General features: G+C 41.0%; 1 protein-coding gene across 1 annotated transcript in view; it reads right to left on the bottom strand.

Moving 5' to 3' along the window:
* Window positions 1-7,930: 7,930 nt before the first annotated feature.
* The window catches only part of TGFB2 (transforming growth factor, beta 2), a 63,422-nt gene continuing 46,092 nt past the window's right edge, over window positions 7,931-25,260 (bottom strand). Inside the window, exons 3-7 of the mRNA XM_010562140.1 lie at window positions 14,824-14,956; window positions 14,600-14,710; window positions 12,081-12,255; window positions 11,354-11,507; window positions 7,931-9,459 (exon numbers count right to left, since the gene is read on the bottom strand). Of these exons, the coding sequence (XP_010560442.1) occupies window positions 9,301-9,459; window positions 11,354-11,507; window positions 12,081-12,255; window positions 14,600-14,710; window positions 14,824-14,956 (732 nt within the window). The 3' untranslated portion in view covers window positions 7,931-9,300. The remainder of the gene's footprint in view (window positions 9,460-11,353; window positions 11,508-12,080; window positions 12,256-14,599; window positions 14,711-14,823; window positions 14,957-25,260) is intronic.

Here is a 25,260-nt window from a genome sequence, read left to right as displayed (position 1 = left end):
AGCTGGTGAAGAGTATTGGCACTGAGGTGCTTTACCCTCTTATCACAGACAGGAGAGGACTGGGTTGTTTCTGGAGAGGCTTCTCATTAGGACACTTACACAGGTGGACCAGTTCATGCTAAAAAGATACAATTTTTTTATTTCTGGAGAGAATATTGTCAAGTCTGAAAACAGTTTAGATGATTAGCTATTTCTTTTTCCTCAGACTTTTTTTTCTCAACAAGAACCTGCAATCCTGACATTTTCATTCTTGTTTCTTAAGGACCAAAGAAAGAAGACAATGACTGTTTCACTTGGAAGATGTTTCTGCTGTATGCTGGAGGCATGGGGGAGAGGCAATTCCTCTGAAGAGACTATATTCGCCATTGAAAAGCTGCAATGAGCACAACTTCACTCAGTGCTCTCTTTCGGTAATTCTGCAGACTCAAGTAGATGTCGCCGTGTTAATTTAACATAGCTCATGGTTTCAAGGATTTCTTTACAGTCAGGAACAGTGGAAACTTACTTTCATGTTTGAAATGAAAACTGATGTACTAATCTGACTATATGACCCCAACAACCTAGAGTGCGAATGACTGAATTCTGCTCTCAAGCTGAACTATGAGTGCACAGCGTTTCTGATTGGAGAGTGTAAGGCAAATACACTTACCTGTTCTCTCAGAAGTCAAAGATAGCTCAACAAAGCCTGATAAACTTTGCAGATAAATTTGTCTCTGGGCTGAATTCCCATATCAAAGGTTCAGCCTGAAAACTATTTGAGAAAGCTGTAAGCAACTGAAAAGGATAGTTTCCCCTACCTATAGTCATATAATATACCCATGCAATAAATACAGCACAAGAATTGACTCCAGTATTAAAGAATGTTATTTTCAGTACTGTTGGATGAGAAAAAAATGACAGCAACACCTTGTAAAATAAGTGATAAGATCAATTTCCTTCTCCAGAAAATTGTCATATTCTTAATTTTTCTAGATTTCAAATATAAACTCAAATGTGTAATATAGATGCTTTCATGTAGGCTACTGTGGCAATCAGTGTTCAAACACTTTACAAACACACGTGCTTTGTGTGAAGCCATGAGTAAAATGGCAAACTGAGCCTGACTGTTCTTAGACAAATGACTTTAAAGCCTGGTTTGTCCCCTGTTGAAACAGTTGTGCTGGAGTAAAGCTAAAGTAAGAGAGCTGGGAATAAGACCAGTCAGTTCAAAAAGTAATTTCCTGCATCCAGCAACACAAGTTACAAAAACAACTGGCTATGGCTGGAGTAACCCAGAAGTGAAACAGTCTCTGAAATTTCCTTTTTTCCTCCCGCGGGCCATACAGTACGACTGCTAAGAATATAACTAGAGAAGCTGTCCAGAAAATGCAAAGATACTTAGCAAATAGAGGGAGAGGCTTACAAATACAGAAAAAACTGTATAAACATTGCAGTCCAATGCAAATTTTAAAGAGGTTTTTAAATTTATATGCACCACTTTAATCTATGCATACACAGAAATGGATCAAGCATGAATTGCCTCTTTCCTTTCTTGCTATGTGCATTCTTGCTTGCAGGTGTGTAGATGGGGTTTTCAGATCTGCAACCTGTGACATATTTTTGCATATACATATTCATCAGCTTCTGAGGATAGATTTCCCCTGGAGTGGGCGAAAGTCACTGATTCCTCCTACACTGCTTACAAGGGGGGAGGAAGTCTGATCAGTGAGATAGTTGGGTGAATGAGTCCATAAGGGTCTTGACCAAGACACAATAGTTTTGCATTATTTACATGGACAGCCCAGTGCTGAGAGTGTGTTTGAGGTCCTGCTTTGTGCCCAGCCTGCAGAGAACCTGGTGTGTTACAGCACTCCTTCAAGGGACCTGGCACCAGAGAAACCCAGGGGTTTAATGCTTGAGATCTCTTCCTTGGTCCTTGGCATACTTGCTGAGATTTCAACTACCCGATAGACACCAGCTGTTACCACAAGGCAGTGGAGGAACTTTTAATACTAAAATAAGATCTAGAGGCCAGGAGATCAGTTAGGGGTGCTTAGCTACAGGGAAAGTTAATTAAGGTCTTGTTAACAGCTCATTTAAATTACGTCTCCTGACTGCCAATGATCTCAAAATGTATCGGTGACTTTCAATTATTCCTAGGTAAATTCCTACCTCCCTAAAGACGCCCCTATTCCAAGACAAAGGATGAGAAATGGGAACAGCCCTTTGTGCTATGGAAGCACAGCCAAATCCAGAGCAAAAAGTACAACAAAAACCAGTCCAGTTTTCCTGTGGCTTTATGTAAGGCCTATACTTTATGCTGACATAAACCTTCTGTTGTGTTCATCTTTCCTGCTCCGCTTTTTGTAACCCAACTTTGCATACTTCAATTGGCTGTATTTGACACTCGAGATCTGCAGTGATTCACCTCCTGTGTTATCCATCATAGCTGGATATCAATGTGAAAAAAATAGTCATACTCTCATTTACAGTCTTTTGCCTTTTTTGTAATTGAGTGTTTCATAGAAGAAGCAGAGGAAACGACATATTTCAGAGTATCTCCAAATCCAGCTTTCCCTCCCAAATGTTCACAAATTGATCCAGACCACCTCTTTGAGAACAGGTTACACACTGCAGAGGAATGCATAACTTGCCCATGAACTGCTGCATATTTTGTCCTTTGTATTTACATTTTTCCAAAGGAAAAAAAAAAGCAGGTTTTTCCGGATAAAGATATTTTCTGCTTTTGATGGATGAAATTAGTCTGCGTGTCCTTGGAGACTGCCAACAAGTTTACACTAGGAACTGGAATGAAGCCATTAATTTGTTTCACATGGGTTCCATCAGATGGCAAAAAACCCCATCACATAGTCCCATAATGCTGGTCTTTTAATCACTGAAGAATGAGGTGACCTAGGGTGTGTTGTCCCACTGCCGATTCTCTGGGAAGCACCTTGATGTGTAGGGACACTTTGACTGTCTCTGACTGCCATTACTATGAATGGCAATTAGATTTATACATCCTTGTGCTTGGGAAAAAAAATATAAGACTGTTCTGTGAGACTTGCATCTGGCACACTCAGAGCTATTCAAGTGCAAGAACTTCTGGCATCTTAAGCTAAAAGCCTTACACACCCCAGCAGTGAATTTGGTGATTAAAGTTATTAAAGTTTGGTTACAAACTAGTTGCAGGGATTGGACCTTAGTGAATTTTGTAAAAGTGGTTCAGGTTTGAACACGACATCAGAGCCCCAAACACTTGATTTTTTAACTTTGGTAAAATGTGTACTCGCTTTTTAATGTTTTGGTTTGATCCATCTCTAATTAGCTGGATCAAATAGTGTGTAAGAAATCCTTTCTGAGCCTCACGGTGTATTTCACTGAACAAAAAGAGACTTGAGTCCAATTTGCCATTCTTATCTTCCTTGTTCCCTTTCTTGTGGCAAATGTTTTTGGTATGAGTTGCATGAATCTTTTAATTGGGACCTGCCTACAGTATGTGCAAACAGTGCTGAGACCTAGAGATCAGTGACCACTGACCCTTCCTCCATTCCTGCCATCATCTTGGTTTGGCTCTAAAACACCCCATTCAAAGGAAATATTTGTTTCTAGGACCACCATATGTTTTAAGAAAGGTTTATACCCCAGGGGTTCTGTATTAGATTGCAGCAGGTTACTTCATTAAATGAGCATATCAAATTTGATTGGAAGTTCTCATCAGCTTTCTGTTCCATTTAATTTTATTTTTATACAGATGAAGAAATTACTGTTACACCCATACCCACTGACAAGCCAACTACATTACTTCACATCTACTTTATAACCACATATAATTACATAACCTCTTGGTTTATTTTCTTCCAGAACTCATGGCTCCTCATAGAATCTGTTCTGTCTGATCTAAGAGGCAGATTTTGGCCTAAAAAATGGTTTTCAAGACATTTACACGGTTTGGGTTTTTTCCTATATTGAATATTCCACATTTATTAACTACAATTTGATTCAAGCAGAGAAGCAAGGGCTTCACTGATACAGTCTGAAGAGGCTGTGTTAGCAAAAGGAAAAGACAAGCCCAGCATCAAAATATTCTGCATAAATCTCATTATCGTGGGAGAGCTTCCATCTTTTCAGTCCCATGCTATAAAATCTCTCTTAGCACACTGTGTTCCCTCCACTTTGTTCCTCTTTCGTTACAGGCACCACAACCACTTTCCCATCTAAAATTTTCAGTCAACATTCCTCCCCAAACCCTCCTGTTCTTCACTGACTTCAGAAATAAAGCAGACAGTACTGCACAGTATTCTCACATCACTGTGTGAGGGCTACCTTGGATAAGAATGGGGCTGGCAGATTACATTCATGTCAGAGCACATAGCTGGGTAACTAAAAATAGATAGAATGAAAATTGGTATCTGGCAATTTTTGCAGGACCACAGTTTCATGCTAGTATAAATTCACTGAAATCAATTAAGGCAGAACACTACAAGGCTGAAGCATAACTGTGGTGAAATGGCCCCTAAGATTGTTTTTAACGCTCATCCCAAGTTGCATTCTTAAACACATATTCACAGACCACAGGGTCCATTTGTTATAATTTATCACAACACTAAAAAAATCTGGCATAAACATATTCTTTCATTCATGCCAGAAAACGCTATGCACCCCTTAGATCCCAGAGAAGGCACCAGGAAGAGCAGATGTTCACCCCTTCTCATCATCCGTCCCCGGTTTGGAAGCATTTTCATATATGATTTTATCAACTTTAAAAGTAATGATTCAGTCCTGGAGCCCTTCCTCCCATCAGTTTTATTTATTGAAGTGACTAGAGCTGCAGAGTCTGATAAAGAAAAGCTGCAATACCAGGCTCCTTGATTCTTATTTGCTTAGATAATGCAATCGCATATTGCAGAGTGCATGGAGAGAGACAACAAACTAGGGAATCCTATTTTCTGTCAAAAAAAAAAACCACTTCCACGTGGCTACGTGGCTGCTGCTGACAAACTGAAATAGCCGAGGCAGTTGATCACCAGCATTTCTCGTGCCCTTTTAGCCAGTGACAGAAATAGTGGTTGGGTTGGACCATGACTTTGTAGACTCACGGGGGTGGGCAGGGGTCTGCGGGGGTTCCAGCCCAACCTCCTGCTCAGAGCAGTGGAGCCTTGCCTGGCCGGTTTTGAGCAGCTCCAAGGATGGAGATGTCATGCCCTCCCTGGGCAACCTGTTCCACAGGTTGGCCACCTCCACTGTAAAAATATTTTCCTTTCACAAAGCCAGAATTTGCCATGTTCCAACTTGCGTCTGTTGCCTCTCCTCCAACACCCCGCCTCATCCCATTGTAGACTATTTTGTACAACACACAAACCCAACAGTTTCACTGAGCTCTGCTGAAGGACGCAATGGTGTGGGACCATTTAATGTATGGGTGTCGTGAAACAGATCACCTTCTCACCTCCCACAGCACTACAGAAATAAGGAAGAAACTACTTTGATATCCTCTACCAGAGAGGAAAGCCCCTAAAACTGGTGCCTGCAGTGACAGGACTGCCAAGGCATGGTTCTGGCAAGGGACCGGGCACAGTGGGGCTGTGGGGTAGCACCGCTCCTGCCCAGGGCAGTACCTGTCCTGCACACACATGGGACCACGCTGCTGCTCAGAGCAGTCAACCAGAAGCCACTTCTTGTCTACAGAGCAAGACGTATACTGCAGTGGCTGAGGGGAAAGCAATCCTGAGGGCAGACATTGATTCACGCTCACCCTGGATGGTTGTTCTTCACCTCAGCCTGTGCTGGACTGCATCAAGGTCCCGCACGCTAAAATCACACGCCTCATCAGGCTTTGCAAGGATTAAGCTGAGCCAGAGCTGAGCTACGCCAGAACACTGCCGTACGAAAGCAACACCAGCATATAGTTGAAATAATTTATTTACCACTAGAGCACCACAAAAACAGACATACAATGTGTTAAAATACAGAGTAATCGATCACCAGAGTACAACACAGCTGTCCTTTAAGTTCCTTTTTTTTTTTCTCCTTTAAACCATGCCAACCATACAATTGTATTGATGCTAAACACATAAAAAATGCTGTCCTACCCCACCCAGCTAAGTGCTAAGATTCCCCCTCAGCCCCAGTCAGCCCCTTGGGTCCAATCTTTCAAGGTGCTGAACATTTCCCACCACTTCTCAGGGACTTTGCTCAGACAGTGGCAATTACCTCGTGGTGATAAGGCCTCTGGCACAAAGTCCTTGAGCTGTTGCAGACCCACCTAAACATCATTTGAGGGGGATTTACATCAGACCTGAGCGGTGCTTAGGACTCACATTACCCCACTCTGTAGAGGGGAATTTCACCCATGAGTTCTGCACATTGTAGGATCAGGCCTAACATCCTTGGTAATTAAAGGGAAATACATGCCTAATAAACATACAAAAAAAATTGTAGGAGCTTTATAACAGAGTATTTCAAATACTATCAGTGCATTTTGAGGAAAAAAAAAAAGTAAAAAAACCCAACTATTCACTCTTGGGGTAATGACTTACAGAAATAAGGTTCTATACTTAAATTTAGAGAAAAATTCCAAACCCAAACCGAAATTTTCAGCTGCGTCCAGCGCATAGTGAGTATAGTTGGACAACTATTGCCATCTCCTATTCCACTTTTTCAAAGCTTCAAAACCAGTTTTGAGCTGCATTCCCATAGCAGAGAATTGCAGAAACATATTTAAGTTTTGTAAAATGTGTTCATCCTCGTCTCCTTTCCTGTCCAACAAAAATACAGTTCTCATACTGAACCTGATAAAACTAATTTTGCTGCCATATACAGCAAAATCCAGAGTATTTACTACCCTGAGGAGTTTCACTGAGTTCAGTGCATCTTCTCACTGGAGTAAGTCTGGCTCAAGCAAGTGTTAGCAGGACAGATTTTTCACTTGTTCATCTCAACTCACTAAATAAATCAGAAGTCTAACATACCTCCTCCTCTGCGCTGAGTCAACGGGTGGGATTAGATCATCTGTGGGGCTACATTTCCATCTAGGTAATAAGCACAGGCTCTACTGAAGTCCCGAGGAGCTGCGTGTGCAAGCTGCTGCTGCGGTACTTCAGTTTTGTATCAGTGTTCTGCTGAAGCCAAAGAAATTGCACTTCTTAAAACTGGAGCTGACAACATCAAGCTCAGGAGCGTCCTCCCGACACCACTCAGGTCAATGACAGAAAATGTCCTTCTTGTCCAAGCAGTATGTTTCTAACGTAGTTTTCCAGCTTTGCTGTGCAAAACCATTCATCATGTGAAAAGAACTGAATGCGCTTTCTTTGTGATTTTTTTTGCTAATTTAGGTTGGGGCTTTTTTTAAATGAAGTACGTGACGTGGAATTTCTTTTTTACTCCCTCTATAATATTTAAACATGTCTAACAACAACAAAATCCTAGGAACCCCACATTGCTTTTTCCTTTTCTTTTTTTTGAAAAGAAGCTTTAACGTGAACAAAATTGAAAAAAATTTGGCAAACTCGCAAAGATCACGGGTCTGATCCTGCATATCCTTACACACACACCGATAGCCGAAAGGGGCCTGCTGCGCCACTGCAGAAGTTAAAGGCAAACCTCTGTTACCTGCAGTAGGAGCAGGATCGGTCCCAGGGACTAACTGCAGGGGCAAGACCCTGCGGCTTGCCGGGCCGGCGCACGGCCTCTGACGGCAAACCGATGCCGCTCACGCCGCATTTGGGGCATTGCCGCAGCAGGTGCTTCCTACCAGCCTTCTGCACAGTGGTGAATGTCATTCTCTGCAAGGGTTTGCCTCGCCTCAGCCAGGCTGCGATATCTCTTCTTGCAACACCTTGCTCCCTGCCCATCTGTTTGAATGTCTGTAGCCGAAAGGAAATAAAAAGGTCTAGGAATCCGAACCGCATCACGATTCAAGCGTTACAAACGGGGACAACTGAGGAGGAAGGGGGGGGTTGGGGGGAGAGATCGCTTTAATCCATCCTTTTTATAAAACAGAAAAACAAATGGAGTCAGGTAGCTTATGTCATAATGATGAACAATATACAAAGCACATGTATAGCAATTATTATAAAACATGTATTTGTAGTGCAAGTCAAAATATAGGGACTCTACTCATACTGGCCAGCTAGAGGGAAACACATGATTCTGAGTGATCAAAAAGAGCCCCAAATTCAAATTCAAACTCATGAGAGCTGACAGTATTACAGAGTACAAAAATATGGTGAAAATTTACACATTACACATAAAGTACTTAATTTTTTAATAGTTTACAAATAGAGATCTACAGATATGTTTCCAATTAAGCTGGCTTTTACTACCCACCTATTGTAATACTCTAGGTATGGTTACATATACCAAAAGAACAAAAAAATCCCATAGCATAGCTATACAGCAACATATTAAGGTCTGAAGATTAGACCAGTACATGTTAAATATTTCACTGGTTTACTAAACTGACATTTTAAATCATTTACAGAAAAAAAAAAAAAAAAAAAAAAAATCTTATAGACTTGTCTTTGAGACTGAAACAGAGTGTCCTTTATTAGTAAATTATTCAGTACTTAAAACAAGGGTTTGAGACCTTACAAGAAGCCTCTCTAGGCAGCTGGCATGAAAAATAAGGTATTTTAAAGGCAGAGTTTCTCAATAATGTAATAACTGATTTCTATTTTAATCAAACTAAACTAACCATTACTTTTCTGATTCTTTTGAGCTTGTATTCCTTTAGGCTTTATATGTATTTCTGGCAGCTTATTTGGTCTCCACTTTGTCCACATTGGCTCGTTTTCTTTTTTTCCAATGGCGATATGGAAACGTTCATTTGATAGTTTTTACACACAAATAAATAATGCACTGTTAACTCTACAACTAAGAGGAATGGGTAGGATGCCTATTGCGTAACAATACAGAGAGATCAAGTAAGGCACGGGACAGATACAGCAACTCCACTTCATGGGATTTTCCTGTTTTTTTCCTTTCACATAGTAACACTAACAAATTTCTTCCAGTGTTTATTTTTTAAAAGGTTTTTTTTTTTCCTTTAACTTTGCTTCTTGTCTATCTCACACTATGTGTAGGTGAAATGTAGGATAAAGGCCTTCAATGTTTTGCTTCAGATGCCAGTTTAAAAAAAAAAACAAAGCAAACTTTCAAACAGTTCAGACTAGTACCGCTTTTTTTCTTCTTTTTTTTTTTCTTTTAACACTGATGAACCTGGATTTTCATTTTTCTTTCTTTCCTTCTCGCTCTCTCTTTCTTATTTTCCTTGGGTTTTTTTTTTAATACACACACATCATGCTGTTTCAGGGGTATCCTTTAGCTGCACTTGCAAGACTTTACGATCATGTTGGACAGCTGTTCGATTTTGGGTGTTTTGCCAATGTAGTAGAGGATAGTGAGGGGTTCCAAATCCTGGGACACGCAGCACGGAGAGGCAGAAGCTTCTGGATTTATGGTGTTATACAAGCTGAGTACCTAGAAGGAGAAAGGAAAAACGAGAGATTAAGACAGCTACCTCTGCCTTCCTGCCACTGCAGTGCAAATTCCTTTCTGCATTGCTTCCTCCCACAGCACCTGAGAGCAAGCCCACTGAAAGCAGTATGAAGATTCCCGGATTTTAGTATTTTTCATGCCTCTCCAGTTCAACCTGGTGTCACAACCTGCCTGAGTTTCCTAAGGTTTTATCCGTACAGTCTTAAACCTCAAAATAGGTACGTGCCTGGAGCCTGCCTTGAAAGCATAGCCCTTTGAATCAACATGCACACTGTATTGGTATGCAAAGAAGAAACAAAAGGTTTTTATCTGTGTCTTCAGATTGCCATTTGCTGTTACAGGATTTTGGCTTTACAAATGTACCAAAGGAAGAGAGCCCTTCAGAGCATAAGCACTCCTCTGCTTTTCTTCTCTGGCTACATCTCACTAAGTCCATTAATGTCACCCTGCAAGCACCAGGACTCAAGCTGCAGCTACTCCTGTTGAGAAACAGCTACGGTGAAGTTGGCAGTGCTGGTGCTTTATGTCACGTTGGATTCATATGCATGGTTCTCTGCAAGGGAAGTATGTAGGGTTACCCGCTGATGATGCATAGGTATTTCTGAGGATGCCATTAATGTGTTAGCCAAACACCAAGTGACCTTTTCCTAGAACTTCAACACAACATTTGCAGCTTAGAGAGACAGAAGATCTGTTCAGGACAGCAACACTAACTACTTTATTGAGCAATTTCTGACTCCTTGGGCAACTATCCAAACCACATATTTGTGACCATGACAGTTATTCTTCCTTTTTCCTTTAAAAACAAGTGCTGCTCCAAAACGTGTACACTACTACTCCACACCAGCACGGAAACATACTTACCTTATTTATACTTCTGCCTGCTGACATTGCTAACAGTACCATGACACAGCTGCTGACAGCTACTAAAGATACCTCTACCTGGGTCTGTGAGTTCAGGAAGAACACACTGTCATGGCTTTACAGACCAAAGGGAAAGGAAGCTGCCCCTTGGACACTAAGAGTTCTGCCTGCTGGCTAACACTGATCTGGTATTTTAAGGGAGACTTGAAAAAGGGGAGACATCATTCTTAGTATGGACCTGAGGGTGAAAATCTTACTTTATGACAACTGCGATGCAAACATCCACCTCTTACTGTCTAGACATCCTTATTGACAGTTGAGAGGAACAAGCACTTTACAGCAGAATACTACTCATCCTAAGGCAGTTGGCTAAAATAGCACATCTAATCCCTAAAATAAAAAGTCCCATCTCAGACAACTATCAGTCCTTTGGCATCCCAGACACAATGTTGCTCCTTCACATATAAATTTTCAAACTACAACAATGAATACATCTTTTGAAGTAAAAGAAGCACATCTATCAGTACATTTTCATGAAATTCAGGATGGTAGCATATCAGTTAACAACAAAAAATGAAAAATGGCAGGTCATAAAAGTAGGTGATAATCAGGTGGTACAACTCAGCCCTTTTGTTACTCTGATAGTGCCTCAGTGTCTTTGCCGACCGAACTAATTGTGCCATCTTCCACTTGTGCTCTGTAATGAAAGGTCCCTTCCCAGGCAGCCTCCCAAAGCTACACCAAGCTCATACTCATAAAAAACATTCAATCTATCTGTATGTCATATTGATGAACACATTAAAAGAAAAATCTCTGGGCCAACACATTCTTACTGCTTTAACACCAGCTTGAGGCCACGTGCGAGTCCCTCTATAGGGCTACATTTCATCATCGTTAGTTATTGAGATAATAAATACAAGCTTTGGGCATTCATGCTGATGTCAGTCCCAGAAACACATTTTACCCCACAGTTATAAAATAGAAGCTGAAAATTAGCAAAATCATTTCTTACCCTGCTGTGCTGAGTATCTGAGCTCCATAAATATGGGCAGGCTCCTGCACAGAAATTAGCATGATATCCTTTAGGTTCATGAATCCATTTCCAGCCAAGATCCCTCTTGAAGTCAATATAAAGAGGACGCAGACAGCAATTATCCTGCACGTTCCTGGGAAATAAAATACAGACAAACACATCGGTCATAACAAAGACAACACACGGAATAAAAATAATCTAGTTGCTTGCTCCCTGAATGATGTTTTACAGGAAGGCAAGTCCAAGTCCCAAAAATTCACAACCAAATCACATCAATAGTAGCTTATACTGTAGCTGAAATCAGGTGCTTAGACATGGCAGGACTTGCTTATACAGACAAAGCTAACGGTTTCCCTGGAGGACTAGTAAGTATTTTTCTCCAGGTGCTACTGAGTGGCCTCTCTGTGTAGGTGAGCACAGTGGAGGTGATAATTTGGCTGCAATTATGGGGTGATGGGTCTGGGAGTCATCCCAGATAGAACTCAGCTTCTGCTTTCTAAGGCCACAACCTTCCTCATCTGCCACTGTCTCTGTGAGACTGGAGACTATTGGGCAGATAACCTGCTGCACACAGACTCCGTGGGTCTGCAAATGAGGGTCCGTGCTCTGTATAAATGTCAACCTAAAGAAGCATGATAAGCAACTGCATTACACCTCACAGGCTGGTACTACTATATAAGTATACTGAATATGGATGCATAGTTACCTAAAACAATAGGCAGCATCTAGAGCACGCTTCTTCCGCCGACTGGGCTGTTGCGACTCAAGTCTGTAGGAGGGTAATAACATTAGCAGAAGATGTGGGGTCTTCCCACTGTATTTTTTCCTATTGGACTTTAAAGCTTTCACATCACCACTGGAATATGTGTAGTCATCAATACCTTCAAAAAATACATTTTGGTGATAAACATTGTGTTGCTTTTTCTTCACAAATTAAATAAACCATCTCTTTAAAAAAATTGGTGTCAGCTGAGCATGTTTACTGGGGAAGTGAGGGCAAATTTCAACCCAAGATCCCTAAGATATTCACAGTTCTCATGTTATCTATTATATCAGCCCTCCCACATTCACAGCCATTTAATGGCATTTCAGTACATTTACCAGAACTGTTGAAATGAGTAACAGAGATTACTTCAGTCACTGCATCTGCATTGCTTAGTTTCAAATGCCCCAAGCAGTGGTGCTTTTGTCACTACACTCAGGGCTGTATTCCCATCTTTTAACAGCTATGTACCTTTAAAAACCTTATAACACCAGTAAAGCTGCTCTGGATACTTCACCTGGATTTCCCACTGCTTCCACCTACCCCATTTGTTTTCTCTATCACATTTACCTCTTTCTAATGCTTGTAAATTCTCTGTCTCCCATTGCCAGTTTACTTAAGTCTTTTAATTTTTCCCAGAAAGTCAGTTGTTCTAGCCACTTCTTTTGCATGGGCATGGCAAGGACATTGATTAAAATACTTCTTGAAGCAGCAATCAATGACCTCATGTTTTGTATTTTCTCTTGAAAAACTAACTGCCTTACTAGCTTCTTATCGTGGCAACAGCACAGGCAAAAGACTCAAGGTATTAGCCTTTCCTAGGAGTCCAAACAGCTCATGTTATGCCTGTTGCTAAGATGCTTTTGAAAATTAACCAGATAATACTTGAACCAGATAATACTATCTAAAGAGAAAAAGATACACTTTTCTTTTCATAATGTTTGCAATTACAGCAACCAAATATCATACTAACAATTTTTTAAATACACACAATGGCTTTAATCATATGTACAGTACATGTATTTACTTAGAGAAAAAATTCCAATGCAGTGAAACAATGGTTAGAAAAACTTAATACTTGACAAGGAATATAGCCAAATCCTTGGAAAACAAATGAACCAAATCATGATGTACTTTAATAAATGAGAACTGTATAAACAGAATTTGGGTTGGTTCTAATATAGCCATAGTTTTGTATGTACTTGTGGATGATAACTATGGCACAGTCAATTAAATAATATTTCGCTTTTTGAAACTGAAAATTTAATGGCTTAAAAACACAAGGGAGCTTATATGACCTTGATACATTTACTCTGTATCATCTTGTCTGCTGTCCATAAGAAGTACATATATCCATAACCCTAACCACACACTGTTGTTTATTTTTTAATGCCCTCTCAATCCAATCTTTAAGTTTTTACCAAGCTGTCAGCATAAAAAATACTTTGTGTAACTAATATACAAATATGTTACAATCAAATCTACATGTCAATGTAGATATATAATCAATGTTAACTACTGTAGTTCTGTTGACTTCACCTGAGAATCAGACTTCCACTGCTGGAAGTAGCAGCAGATAGACAGGCAAACCATTGCTGTTTCTTCAACCCACAACACACTGGCAGTAAAACACTGTAGGACAAGTCTGTCACCTATTGTTCAGCTCTTCCCAAAGCGACTGATGCCATTGCTCAGAGTAATTTAAAATATTACTGATATGACCAGAAAAAAGAAAAAAGAAAACCACCAGAGTAGCTGGACATATTTAGTGTGCCTGAAAAGCTGGAAGTACGTGTGCAGGTACTTACAAAGACCCTCTATACACACTGAGGACAAAGGAAAATGCTTCTGTAAGCAAAGCAGCCAACTGTTGCCTTACCTATACTTTAGAAATTTGCCACAACAAGTATTGTTTAACACTTATAAAACACACTATGCTCACACACATATCTACTGCAAGCAGCTTACATCCTAACAGTCCTCAGCTGCAAACACCATCCTAATTCTACTTCCCAGCAGTAGCCTTCTCTGCTAAGCCTGAACCCTTACAGTGCTAGGATGGACAGCAGTCAAAGGGTTTATTTTGAAAATATTCAGCAAGTTTTCTCATGACTATGCAACAGTGCATGGCCTACTGTGCAACAGCCTTCCCTACATCCAAAATTGTATGTACATCCGGTGTGCATGCTGCAAACTGTAACACAGACACTTACGGGCACTGAAGCTGCACACGTGGAATGAGATGGCTTATTCATGCCATCTGGTTTTAGAGCAGTTCAGCTGATACAGTTTTACCCTTGTGCCTTCAATACCATTTCCTACCAGCTGAGAATCAAGATTCTCAAATGAGCAAGTTTTGAATCAGCTGAATACCATTTAGAGAGGCAGTAATGGCTCTTTGTTTCCCTCGTCAATTAATAAGTAACACAACATTTTAAAAAGTTTTTTTTTTCTTTCATTACCTGCAAATCTTGCTTCAAGCTCCTCACTTTTATTTGGGATGATATAATTATTGGAAGGCACGAAGGTGCAGCATGGACAATGTAAGCTTATCTTAAATCCAAGGTTCCTGTCTGTAAAACATAAAAGTAAGCAGAGTTTTACACATGGAATGACCCTGAAATACTGCTGAGTTAATGGAGGAGCAGTTGGGGCAGGTTTGAAGGCAAAGAGCACTTGTTGTCACCTCTGTGATGGAGCCACTCATGTACAGCCTCAGTGACATCAAAAGACAACCATTCTCCTTCAGCTCTTGTTTTAACTACTTTGCTGTCAATGTAGCGCTGTCCTGGTGATGATAATTCTTTAGATTTTAGAACCTGCAAGAAACAACAAATGTGATTGCCTACAGGTTAACATTTACTGTTTTTTATTAAAATGGACCACCAACATTATAAAATAGCAGAAGAAACTATTACGGCTTAAACCTCTATGCAGCAGATGTACATTCAGGCACGTTTTCAGAAAGAATTTTCTTAGGGTGTGTGGGGAGAGGAAGGTGATATAAAAACACCCTAATGAAATCAGCTTATGCTCCCAAGCAAAACATACCATCGCATATTCTTTCCTAAGAGAAATCACCCAGGAAGACTGCCTTGAAAATTTGTCCTGCAACACAAATGGTCAAGAGATCATAGTAACTGGAACACCAAAAGAGGCTATTTTACCTTCTTCCGTAATACTTACACTGGTTAGAGCATAATATCAGATGCTAAGGTAAAGCCTGTACAATGTAGTCTGTATACTGAAGATATTATATTGCTCACCCATAACTAATCTGTACGGTATTGCATTATTCATGCTTCCGGCCTTCCCTCTGACTTCAGGTACTAGTCATACATTAAACAGAAAAAAAGTTATCGTCCATACGGGTAGCCTGGGGGCATGCAGAGCTAACCTGCTGTGAATCATGGCCACACATGGATTTGTGCAACAAGCGATACTGCTTCCATCCAGACTTTGATGCCAGATGTATCTGCATTTGTGTCAAAAGTTTCAGCAAAGCTTGCTGCTGAGCATGCAATAAAAAAATACCTGTACAAAAGAAACCCAGCCCCTCCCTTTCAAGACACAGCACTACATGCCTAGAATTTCAAGTGCCCACAGTCTTCCTGCTACCTAAGCAACTCAGAGAGTGCCTTCCCACATACAAGCATAGCCTGCTATTATTTACCCTAACTCTAGGACGAAAACAACCGGACTTTTGGCTGCTAACAGGTTTCTGGTTTCCTGGTTATTACTATGTTGACAGTTTTGCGATGCAGGAAGCTGGAATGCCATGCAACATTGTCAACTCCAATCAAGATACCACACGATAACATCACTTTGTAACTTTTGGCATGCCAGCTGTGCGACTTCATATATTGTTTTGGGTTCTTTCTTTCTTTAACCATCCAAGTCCATCTCCAGACGAATAACTGACAATGTCTCATTGTTTCCTCCTATTTTCTCAGCCCAGACCAACCTGACATCTACCAAACACTGCTGGAATAAAAAAATGGTGAAACTGCGTAACACATGTAAAGACAAATATTTCAAGAGAGGTGTGAAATTATGTCATCATAATAATATTAGGCTTTTCATAATTAAATAGAAAAGCAGGCTTGAAAAGGCCAGATTCTGTCCAACATATAGAGTCTCCCTATTTATTTCAAGGGAGTGCCAGACCTCTCAAGGCCTACAGTGCATTTCCCACAATAACATTTGCCTTATGAGAAGAACAGCGGCATGACAAGCTCTTTGCCTTCTTTCTGATCGACACATTTAGCAAAAAGACATGAGAAGATGTTGGTCCAAGTCCAGAAAATTACTAAGTGCCCCTAGTAGGTGATGCTGAGTTCTCCAGTAGAAGCTGAGGGCACTCAAACATTGAACATTGGGACTCCTTCTTATGAGGCAACGTTCAAACAAAGTGTTTGAACAACTGTTTACAGAGAGTCTGGCAGCAGCAAGGGGACTACCACTGCTCAGAAGTGCCAGAGGGATGACAGAACCAGTAATCAATGCTGGGAAAGTCCCAGAGAAGTACAAATATAACTTTGCCTTCCCTTTGGTGTTTATCAGGTCAGCTCAAGTGTTTCTGAGGATGTAATGCAGCTGCCATTCTGCAAAGATGTGTTGGGGCGGGGGTGTGTGTGAGGCAAATGGGACATAAGAACTTGGCTCATTTCTCTTCCTTTCTGCACAGTCATATCTTTCCAAAGACTCCAGAAACTGCATACCTCAGTTTTGGCAGTGATGTAAGGATCTAAAAGTAAGTAATGTGCCAAAAGCAATCTCCTGATATTAACTATAATTGGTCTTAGATACGTTCTGAAGATTCAGCTGTGCCTTGGTAGCCAAAATAAAATGTCTTTATCCCAATCCCATTGCTACCAAAAGACACAGTCGAGGGCTGGGAGTGTGTACCTGGCATGAAAGGCATTTGTAAAAGTACAAGAAATCATCACTGCACGTATCCAGTGGTACAAAGAACATCTGTCCTCATTGATGAACTGAATGACAAGTGTTTGCAGGTTTCAAAACTGTAGGACACTGTGAGACAAGATGAACACTATGGATTGAAAGAGCAAGATATTATCCATGCTATGGTATCTATGATATCTGAAAGTAAGGCTTCTCTCTATGTTGTTTATGCTGCATGTTCAGGAAGAAAATTATGAAGAATAAGCTAAAAAGTCACAAACTAAGTATGTCATAACTTCCACTATTGACATCATAGGTTAAACAGGCACTAGTGGTTTTTAAGCAAAAGGCTGTTAAGTGTGATGAGTGCCATACTTAGTGAAACTAGTACATCTGCTTCAATCTCCTTCTCCTGGGCTGACTAAGTATCTTTAAAGCGTTAGGGTGATATATGATCTTAACAGCCTGATTGCCTGTAAGCAAGAATTACCTTCTGGCCTCACCATTTCCATTTTTTCCTTCTTTTTCTGTTAGATCATTGAAGTGTGGAAAGCTAACAGATATTAAAATCCTAGGTTGGATCCTCAGAGTCTATTTCCTCCCACAAAATAACTTGATGAAGGACTCTTCACTTCTTTTCCTACACTGCATTCTATATTTCCATCCACACTGAAGCAATTGCACTCTACATTGTGGTAAACAGAGTGGCCTCTTTGTAGGAACCTATCAGAAATTTTTACAGCTACAGTATGTTCTTCAAATGAGTCTTCCAGAAATTATTGCACGAGATAAGCATTTTACATTTTCTCTGCCAATTTCCCCCTTTGGTTTGCTTCTTTGTACTTTGCACTACATTTCTGGTCTTACCCTCCCCATCAGCAACACACCTTTTTCTTCCAATACACCCTTAAGCCTATATTCCCATTGAAAAACTTCTCTTTCAGTATTACCAATACTTTCTTCCCACTAGATCAACTAGTTTAGTTGCAAAAAAGAAGAAAAGCTTCCGTGCCTTGCAGCTTTTGTGCTTGAAAGCCTGTCTACTTCTTCCAACTATATGGATTGGTCTTAGAAAAGATATTACCTTTACCTATAAACATTGCCTTGCCTTGCCTATAAACACTGCCTTACCTTTATGCTCAGCCCATCGCAACCACATCAAACACTATTATCAGAAATGTTGCTGCACAACTTGTATCTGCAGGAGCTAAATAAAGGCGCAAAAAGTACGCCTTTGTGCAAAAGAGTTTTCAGTGCACTAAAAATATTAACAGAAGACATGGGAAAAAAAACCCAAACCAGCACTGGAGAGAAGGAATACTGAGTTAAACTTCCCCTTTAATCCTTCCTCATTTCCTTCTGGCAGCTTGTCTAAACACTCCCTCTTAAAGAGGCAGAAAGAGTTTGGTATATCTGCGGGTCATGACATGGATGGCTAGGGCTTTTGGGTTGGGGGGAGTACTGTGCATCACCACCTGTGTGTAGAGATGACAGATTCAATCACTTGCATGAGTAAGAGGCAGAGTTTCCACACACACAACCTCACCTCCCTCATGAGTGACACATGTAAACACCTGCATGCACAAGTGGCCGATGATGCACAACAACTGCATGTGTGCAGGTGTGAGCACGCACACCTTCACACACGTGTGAGTGAAAGCGCAAAATCAACAAACTCAAAATTCAGGTTGTGCAAAATCTCTGCAGCTCCTGAACATGGGGATGTTCTTCCAGGTGTATCTGTTTATTTGGTCTTGCTTTCAAAAGAGTGATAATGCAACACTGCCTTTTCTAACAAAAGATTATGCAAGGAACATATCTATATGATCACATTATGTGGGGATGAGCTGAATAGGTAGAAGTGTTACCAAAAGGTTATCCAGCAGACTTCTAGCTCAGTATGCAGAGTAATTTTCATTCAGTAGCAATGTTCTAAATTCTAAGAACAATTTGGTTTTGCCTACCCTCTTTTTGTTTGGGATTCCTCTCTTTCACAGGAAATCAAATAGTTAGCCAAAACACTTGTTAATCTTTTCTTGACAAAGTATCTTGTACACTTAAGCCCTGCCTTTCAGCTATCTTTTTCTATGGGCACTGCTAAGCTTCCCCTTATCAATTTTCTTTCTATTTTGACCTTTCTTAAAAACACCTGGGGAAAAAATTATCTTACAAGTACTCATGAAGGATCTCTAGATATCACATACATGCAGCTCCTGCCAGCAGATCAAGGCAAAACAAACATGTGAATATATGAATAATGCAGTTAATCGCAGGAAAGGGCTCATGTAGCAGCCAGATGCAAATAAAGCATTGCTTTTGCTTGTACAGCTACACGTATTTAGGAAGCCCAGTCGGGGATCTGGGTGACGACAGCACTCACATGCCACCCTCATCAGGCCTGCCAGATTTCTGGTATTTCATAAATCCTGTTGAAATCTACTCTTCATTGGTTCTGCGATGGCATTCTGCTCAGTCTTCAGGGGGAGACCCTTTGCTCTGCTGGCAGGGATTTGTCTGTGCTCCTTCTCCTCCATTAGAGGAGGCTGGACGATGATGCCATCTTGGAAGTGTACCCCAAATCGCCATGACCATGGCACTCAGCAGTGAAAACCTTTAGTTTTATCACGAACTGGTTTCAGAAGAATGACAAGCGAGTTTCCAGAAAATACTGATCTCTAAATTACTTCTGCCACCTGCTATGCTTATTTTTCAGATCAACTGGAGAGCATTAACTGATATATTTTTTTAAAATTTAAGTATCAAGTAGCTGAAATCTTCAATAAAATACTGGAGGATGAAACTATTTATTTATATGCACACATGTTTATACTCTCAAGTAACTATCACACAGTTCTGAGTATAAAAGTAAGGACAAGGATTGTCTTAGTCTGTGTTTTGTAAACTGTAAAGTACACTGAGAACAGTATTATAATTCACAATAACAAACAAAGCAGAATGTTTGCAAAATTAGCAGAAACATGGCTTCTTTAAAAAATGGGGCATATCAGAGGCTGATAGAAGCAGAGCAGCAGCACTTGGTGTCAGTTTAATTATACTGGTTCAAAAACAAAACCAAAAAACCTCCAAACCCCAAGACTCTGTTAATAGAAGAGTAATTATTTTGCTCAAATTTTCCTTTGCCTACTCCCCTTGTCATATACATAGGCAGCTAAAGCAGAGGATAACTGAATGAACACATTAGTGTATGTATTCTAGACAGTAACCACCAAAAGCAGACACCAGAACAGCCTGTCTTCATGACTCATTACACATATAAAAAGAAAAAATTTGATAGAAAGACACACTGGTTCTTTCAAATAACTAGAACTCCAGAACAGCAACTTGTTTAGTTCATTTCAGATTTGATAGTCTGGCCCATAACTACTTCTAGTCTTCTATAGTTACCACAATCAGATGCAGAAGAATAGGAAAATTACAGTTAAGTATGATTTACACTGGAATAGTTTTGGCTAATAAATTCATCACCTCCCCAGCAAGCAAACAAACAAACAAAAAACTGAATGTGGTTCAGCAGTGATGATACACAGGCTGATGCATCAATGACATACATCTGCTGCAGCCAAGAAAATCCTAGGCACACATCAAAGGCCAAGCTTTAGCAACAACAAGGGCATTTTATAGCTGGGTTTGAGAATTACGGTCACCAACTGTTAGGAAAGATTTTTGGCGACATACAGTTTCTTAAAACAAGTTGGTGAACTTTCAAAACTTAATAATAAGATCATATGACCACTTAAAAAATATCTGTCCTGTCTGCTGCATTGCCCTGGAACTCGGGATCATCACTGCTGTCAGCCAGCGTGGGTTCTGCAATCACTGAATAGCAGTAAATATGGCATTATCTTGTAAAAACCTGCTATTAATCTGTTTTTCCTCTCCATTCATTCTGGACTCTCTGATCTCCTCCCTCCAGATGCTTTTGGCTCCCTGATAATTTCCTTCCTTCCCTCTCTTCTCTGTCATTTCAGACTCCTGCGATGTTCTTGTGTATTACAACATCTTGGCAGGCTCACTAATCTTTCTCTTACTTATCAGTCATTATCCATGGTTTCCATTGGAACTTCAAGGGCCTTTTAAAATAATGGAAATAACCTGACATGTACTTGTAAGCTCAAAGTAAATAAGCCCAAACAATGAGATCCAGTGGTAAATGATGTGCTAATGCTGGTTGACATCAGAGATAAGTTCAGCTATGTACAACATCATGGCTGAAAACTGCCATTTAGGATAACCTCTTCTGAACTAGAAGAAACCTGCAGGGGACTCCAGCCTAACCCTCTGCAGTGGAATAACCAGATTCCCAAGGTCTGCATATGCAGCCACTTGTGGTTTCCAAATTCTTACGTACTATTCACCCTGCTGAAAGATTCACTCGCTGTCTGGTTCCAGATTTCAAAAGTCTCCTCAGACAGCTCTCAGGGACTTCATCTAGCCCTTTCTGAAGCTTCAAGTTAAATGACCATGCTAATTCTCAGTCCTTTCTCACTCCCTGGTTGAGTTTGAGGTCTTTGATCCTATCTTGGACACAAGGACAAGCAAACCCTTAATTCTGTTGCAAACCTCTCCAATCTCTTACTCATTGTATGTGGAAACATGTGCTGTAAAGTGCAAAGCTTCCATACAGTACCTTTTGCCGATAGCTGGGAATCTACTGGCTATCAAAATCTTAGCTTCTTATCACCACTAGTGCAAGAGACTGTATTTTTTTCAAAAATTCTCAGTGTGAATTTTCAAGCTCTTCTTGTAACCACTTCTGCAGTAGAGCAATTCAGACTCTGCCTTCAGTGCTATGGATTTAAAAGGGCTTTACAGCCCCCCTGCTTATCAATGGAAGTCTTTCCATTACTTGCAAAGGTCTCTGAATCAGGCTCAAACAGAGGGTAGAATCTTTAGAGACTAGTATATGAGATGCAGAGCCCCTGCCAAAACACAAAGGTATGCAGTACTTGCCAAAGTTTTTTAAAAAAATCATAGCGCTCTGATCCATCTGCTCAGAACTTGCCAGACACGTTCTTCATGCAAACTTGCAAATAAAAAGAACATATTGCACACATAACCCAACCCCTTTTATATCTGGATGGGCTACAGCTGCAGTAGGATTCTCTTAGTGTTGGCTGCTACTCGCTTGAAGGTAACTAAGGGTGAAGTGCGAGGGGGATAAAGAGATGAGTGGCTAAAGCAGGTCAAAAAGGGAGAGGAAGTCGACTATGTCATGGAATCGCCATGACTGACTCATTGAATCGCCCTGTGGTGAGGGGATGAGCTCCGGGAAGAGAATGGATCCTGAGAAAGGATTTCCTCTCCATTTGTTCCCCAAGCAGGGCCTTCCTCCTGCCACTGAAGATACATGTGCAGTATAAGTTGGGGATACAGCCCTGAGGCCGTTCAGTCTGATTTATGCTTAAGCAGGCAGGAAGACTCTGCGTTGTATAAGCAATAAACAAGAACGGAGGGTCTGGGGTCCTTCTCCTGGAAGATTCCGAAATATTGAGTGCAATTTCCTGTCATTTAGGAGATTTTAAGATAGCTCCAAAGAAAGATTTTATATAAAATGAAGCAAAACAAAAAAATCCTGTAAACTTATCTAGCATTTAGCTTTAACTTGCCAGAGGCACATTATGTTTTATTAAAATATCAATAAAGAGGAGCCAAAGTCAACAAAAACAGAGTGGGTTCTCCTGTCTTCTAGCCAAATCCCCTAGATCCTGCAGAGTACTCCTGTGTTCATCTCCCCTTTACGCACCAGTCTCCCAAACCCTTCCTCTTCCTCAGTCCTGTCCTTGACAGCCTTATCTCATGTTCACATGGATTTTACTGCAACATTCTAGCATGCAACTTTCTTTGCTATCTGACTATTTGGACTTACTGCTTCTTCTAAGATGCTGCCTTCTTCTGCAAGTCACTCCTCTTTCTTCCCTTCCTTTTGCCTGCATTGTTCTCCGTAAGTCACGATTCTCCTTGTGGTTTTCTCTTCCCACCACCTACAGGCTTCCACCCAAACTGCTCCCGTCCTCCTCCATTTTCTTCCACCATCTGTCCTCCTTCACATAGGCTTCTCTCCAGCAATGCTTCACATTGCTTCCTACACCTCCCCAAAACAGCAACATTACGTTCCCCCCTCCAACAGGCTCCCTAGCACAAGGCCAGCAAGCCACCCTGATTTTCCTCAGCCCAATAACTCCCATGCTGCAGGGCTTGGTTAAAACTTGCTCATGTCTCAGTGTAATGTGGGCTTGGCTACCCCACCAGACTGCAGCCCAAAGAGCAGGAACCCAAACCTAGCAGCTGGTTTCTGACCCATGTTCCGCATTCCTACACTCCTTATAATGTACATGCACTGCAAATGGCAATTAATCCAGCAGCTCAGTGCCCCACTTTTCTACCTATGGCAGTGTTGAGCTGGCAGTATGTGACAGCTGGTGCCAGTAGCTAATGGGGATAATATACACTTCAAGTCATCTTCAATAACTGCCCTGTTCCTGGCAAGAGGTGGCTGCATCTGAGATAAGCTCTCAAATTGCAGTGCATATGACACAGCGAGAAATATTTCCCCTCACCCACATTCACAGATTAGCTGCCAAAGGTACTCTATACATGGTCTCCAGCGTACTGACTTTTTTTTGTAGGGGATACAGTATTTTGAACAACAACAAAAAACGATTCTGGGAAAAGGAGAAAGCAGCAATTTGACTGAAATATTCTACAAATTAACTTCCTCTGGTCCTGAGCTGTTGCTGAGGGGGCTGGAGAAGGAGGAGGAGGTTGGCAGAGCAGAAGGTTATTAGGACTACACTTTATACCGAGTTTGGTACTTCAAAGAGCACTGCACGTTTGCTATTGAACATAACCGTGTCACCTTTCAGATCGCAAAAGTCTGGTTTCAGGACAGCAATACATATATTGTGAGATCCAAATATACTACTTTAGATGTGGGTCACAGCAACGGCAGTCAATTAAAATCAAATGCCCCAGGTGATATTTGTAATACAGACATCCTGTGCCAGCTCACAGCCACAAATCCTGCTTCCTGGTATTTTCTTCCGTGGCATTAGAGACGGCACTTTTTGGCAAGAAAAGAGAGCAAGGCCCCTCTGCTCCTGATTATATGGCGATCAGTCTGGAGTAGCTCTGTTGCAGTCAGTGTAAATTGCCTCAGATTTGCACCGTGGAGATTTGGCCCAAGTCTATAGTAGCTCGCTCTAAATGTATTCCCTAACTGAAAAACAAGACAAAACACTGTCTGAATTGGAAGTACTTGAACAACCGACTGTGGTTTAAATTTAAATCTGACTCATAATGGGGTAATATGTTCCACAGCATCTTCCTCCTCTTACCTCCAAGCAGGGAGAGAGGCCCTTAAAGAAACGGGGGTTACCACTGTCTGGAGGGCAGACGGTTCTTCCTAGACCCCGACCAAGCTCAACAGGAGCCCTCGGCATGGACCGGACATGGAAAGACCAAAGGTCTCCTCCTGCTTGCTTCAAATTCTTCATCGCAAACCTATGTCCCCCCCGGGCTTTAACCTGGTGCCATTCATTTGCTCCAAGCCTGAGCTCTGATACATCCTGTGGTATGTCCCCCCCTGCCATCCGCAGCCTCACGGGTACTCCCACCCCCAGCAGCCTTGGATAATGATGACGATAAAAACCAGCACTTTGGCTGCATTTTTCGTGATGCTTTATGATGTGTTAACAAAACAAGGCACTGCTTCCATAGGAAGTAATTATTACTTGTTATTGTTTGACCGTCTGTACATAATAAAAATACCTTAAAAACAATACCACAACGCTCTCTGAAGGACGGCTTTTCGCCCTGCGAGGGTTTCCACTCATCCAGCTTTGCGGTGGTGCCTATTTATTTTTTGGAATGCTTATTCATAAAAGACAAGCTTTTTTTTGAAGGGTGCAGGGACTTTATTCATAAATACAGAAGCACCTTAATAAAAGAAAGATGTGATGAAGTCTTCAAAGCAGGCAAGAAAACTGATGAACAAAGACATTCCCATAACAACTGAGCTTTATCTGATCAAATTCCAATAAAGCCTGCATTTGGCATAAATCTTTAAAAACATAGCAAGGGCCACTGGAGGATGCTAAAACTTGTTTGTTTAATATTATTCCTCCTCTCTCCCCCAAAAGTACTTTATCCTCTTAGTATTTTCTGAAGTCTTGGTGCACATTGAGAAGCACATCGAGCA

The sequence above is a fragment of the Haliaeetus leucocephalus genome, unplaced genomic scaffold (assembly GCF_000737465.1).
Source record: "Haliaeetus leucocephalus isolate CR32 unplaced genomic scaffold, Haliaeetus_leucocephalus-4.0 Scaffold156, whole genome shotgun sequence".
Classification (NCBI taxonomy): Eukaryota; Metazoa; Chordata; class Aves; order Accipitriformes; family Accipitridae; genus Haliaeetus; species Haliaeetus leucocephalus.
Note: the sequence above shows the minus strand (reverse complement) of the source record. Positions and strands in the feature narration are given on the sequence as shown.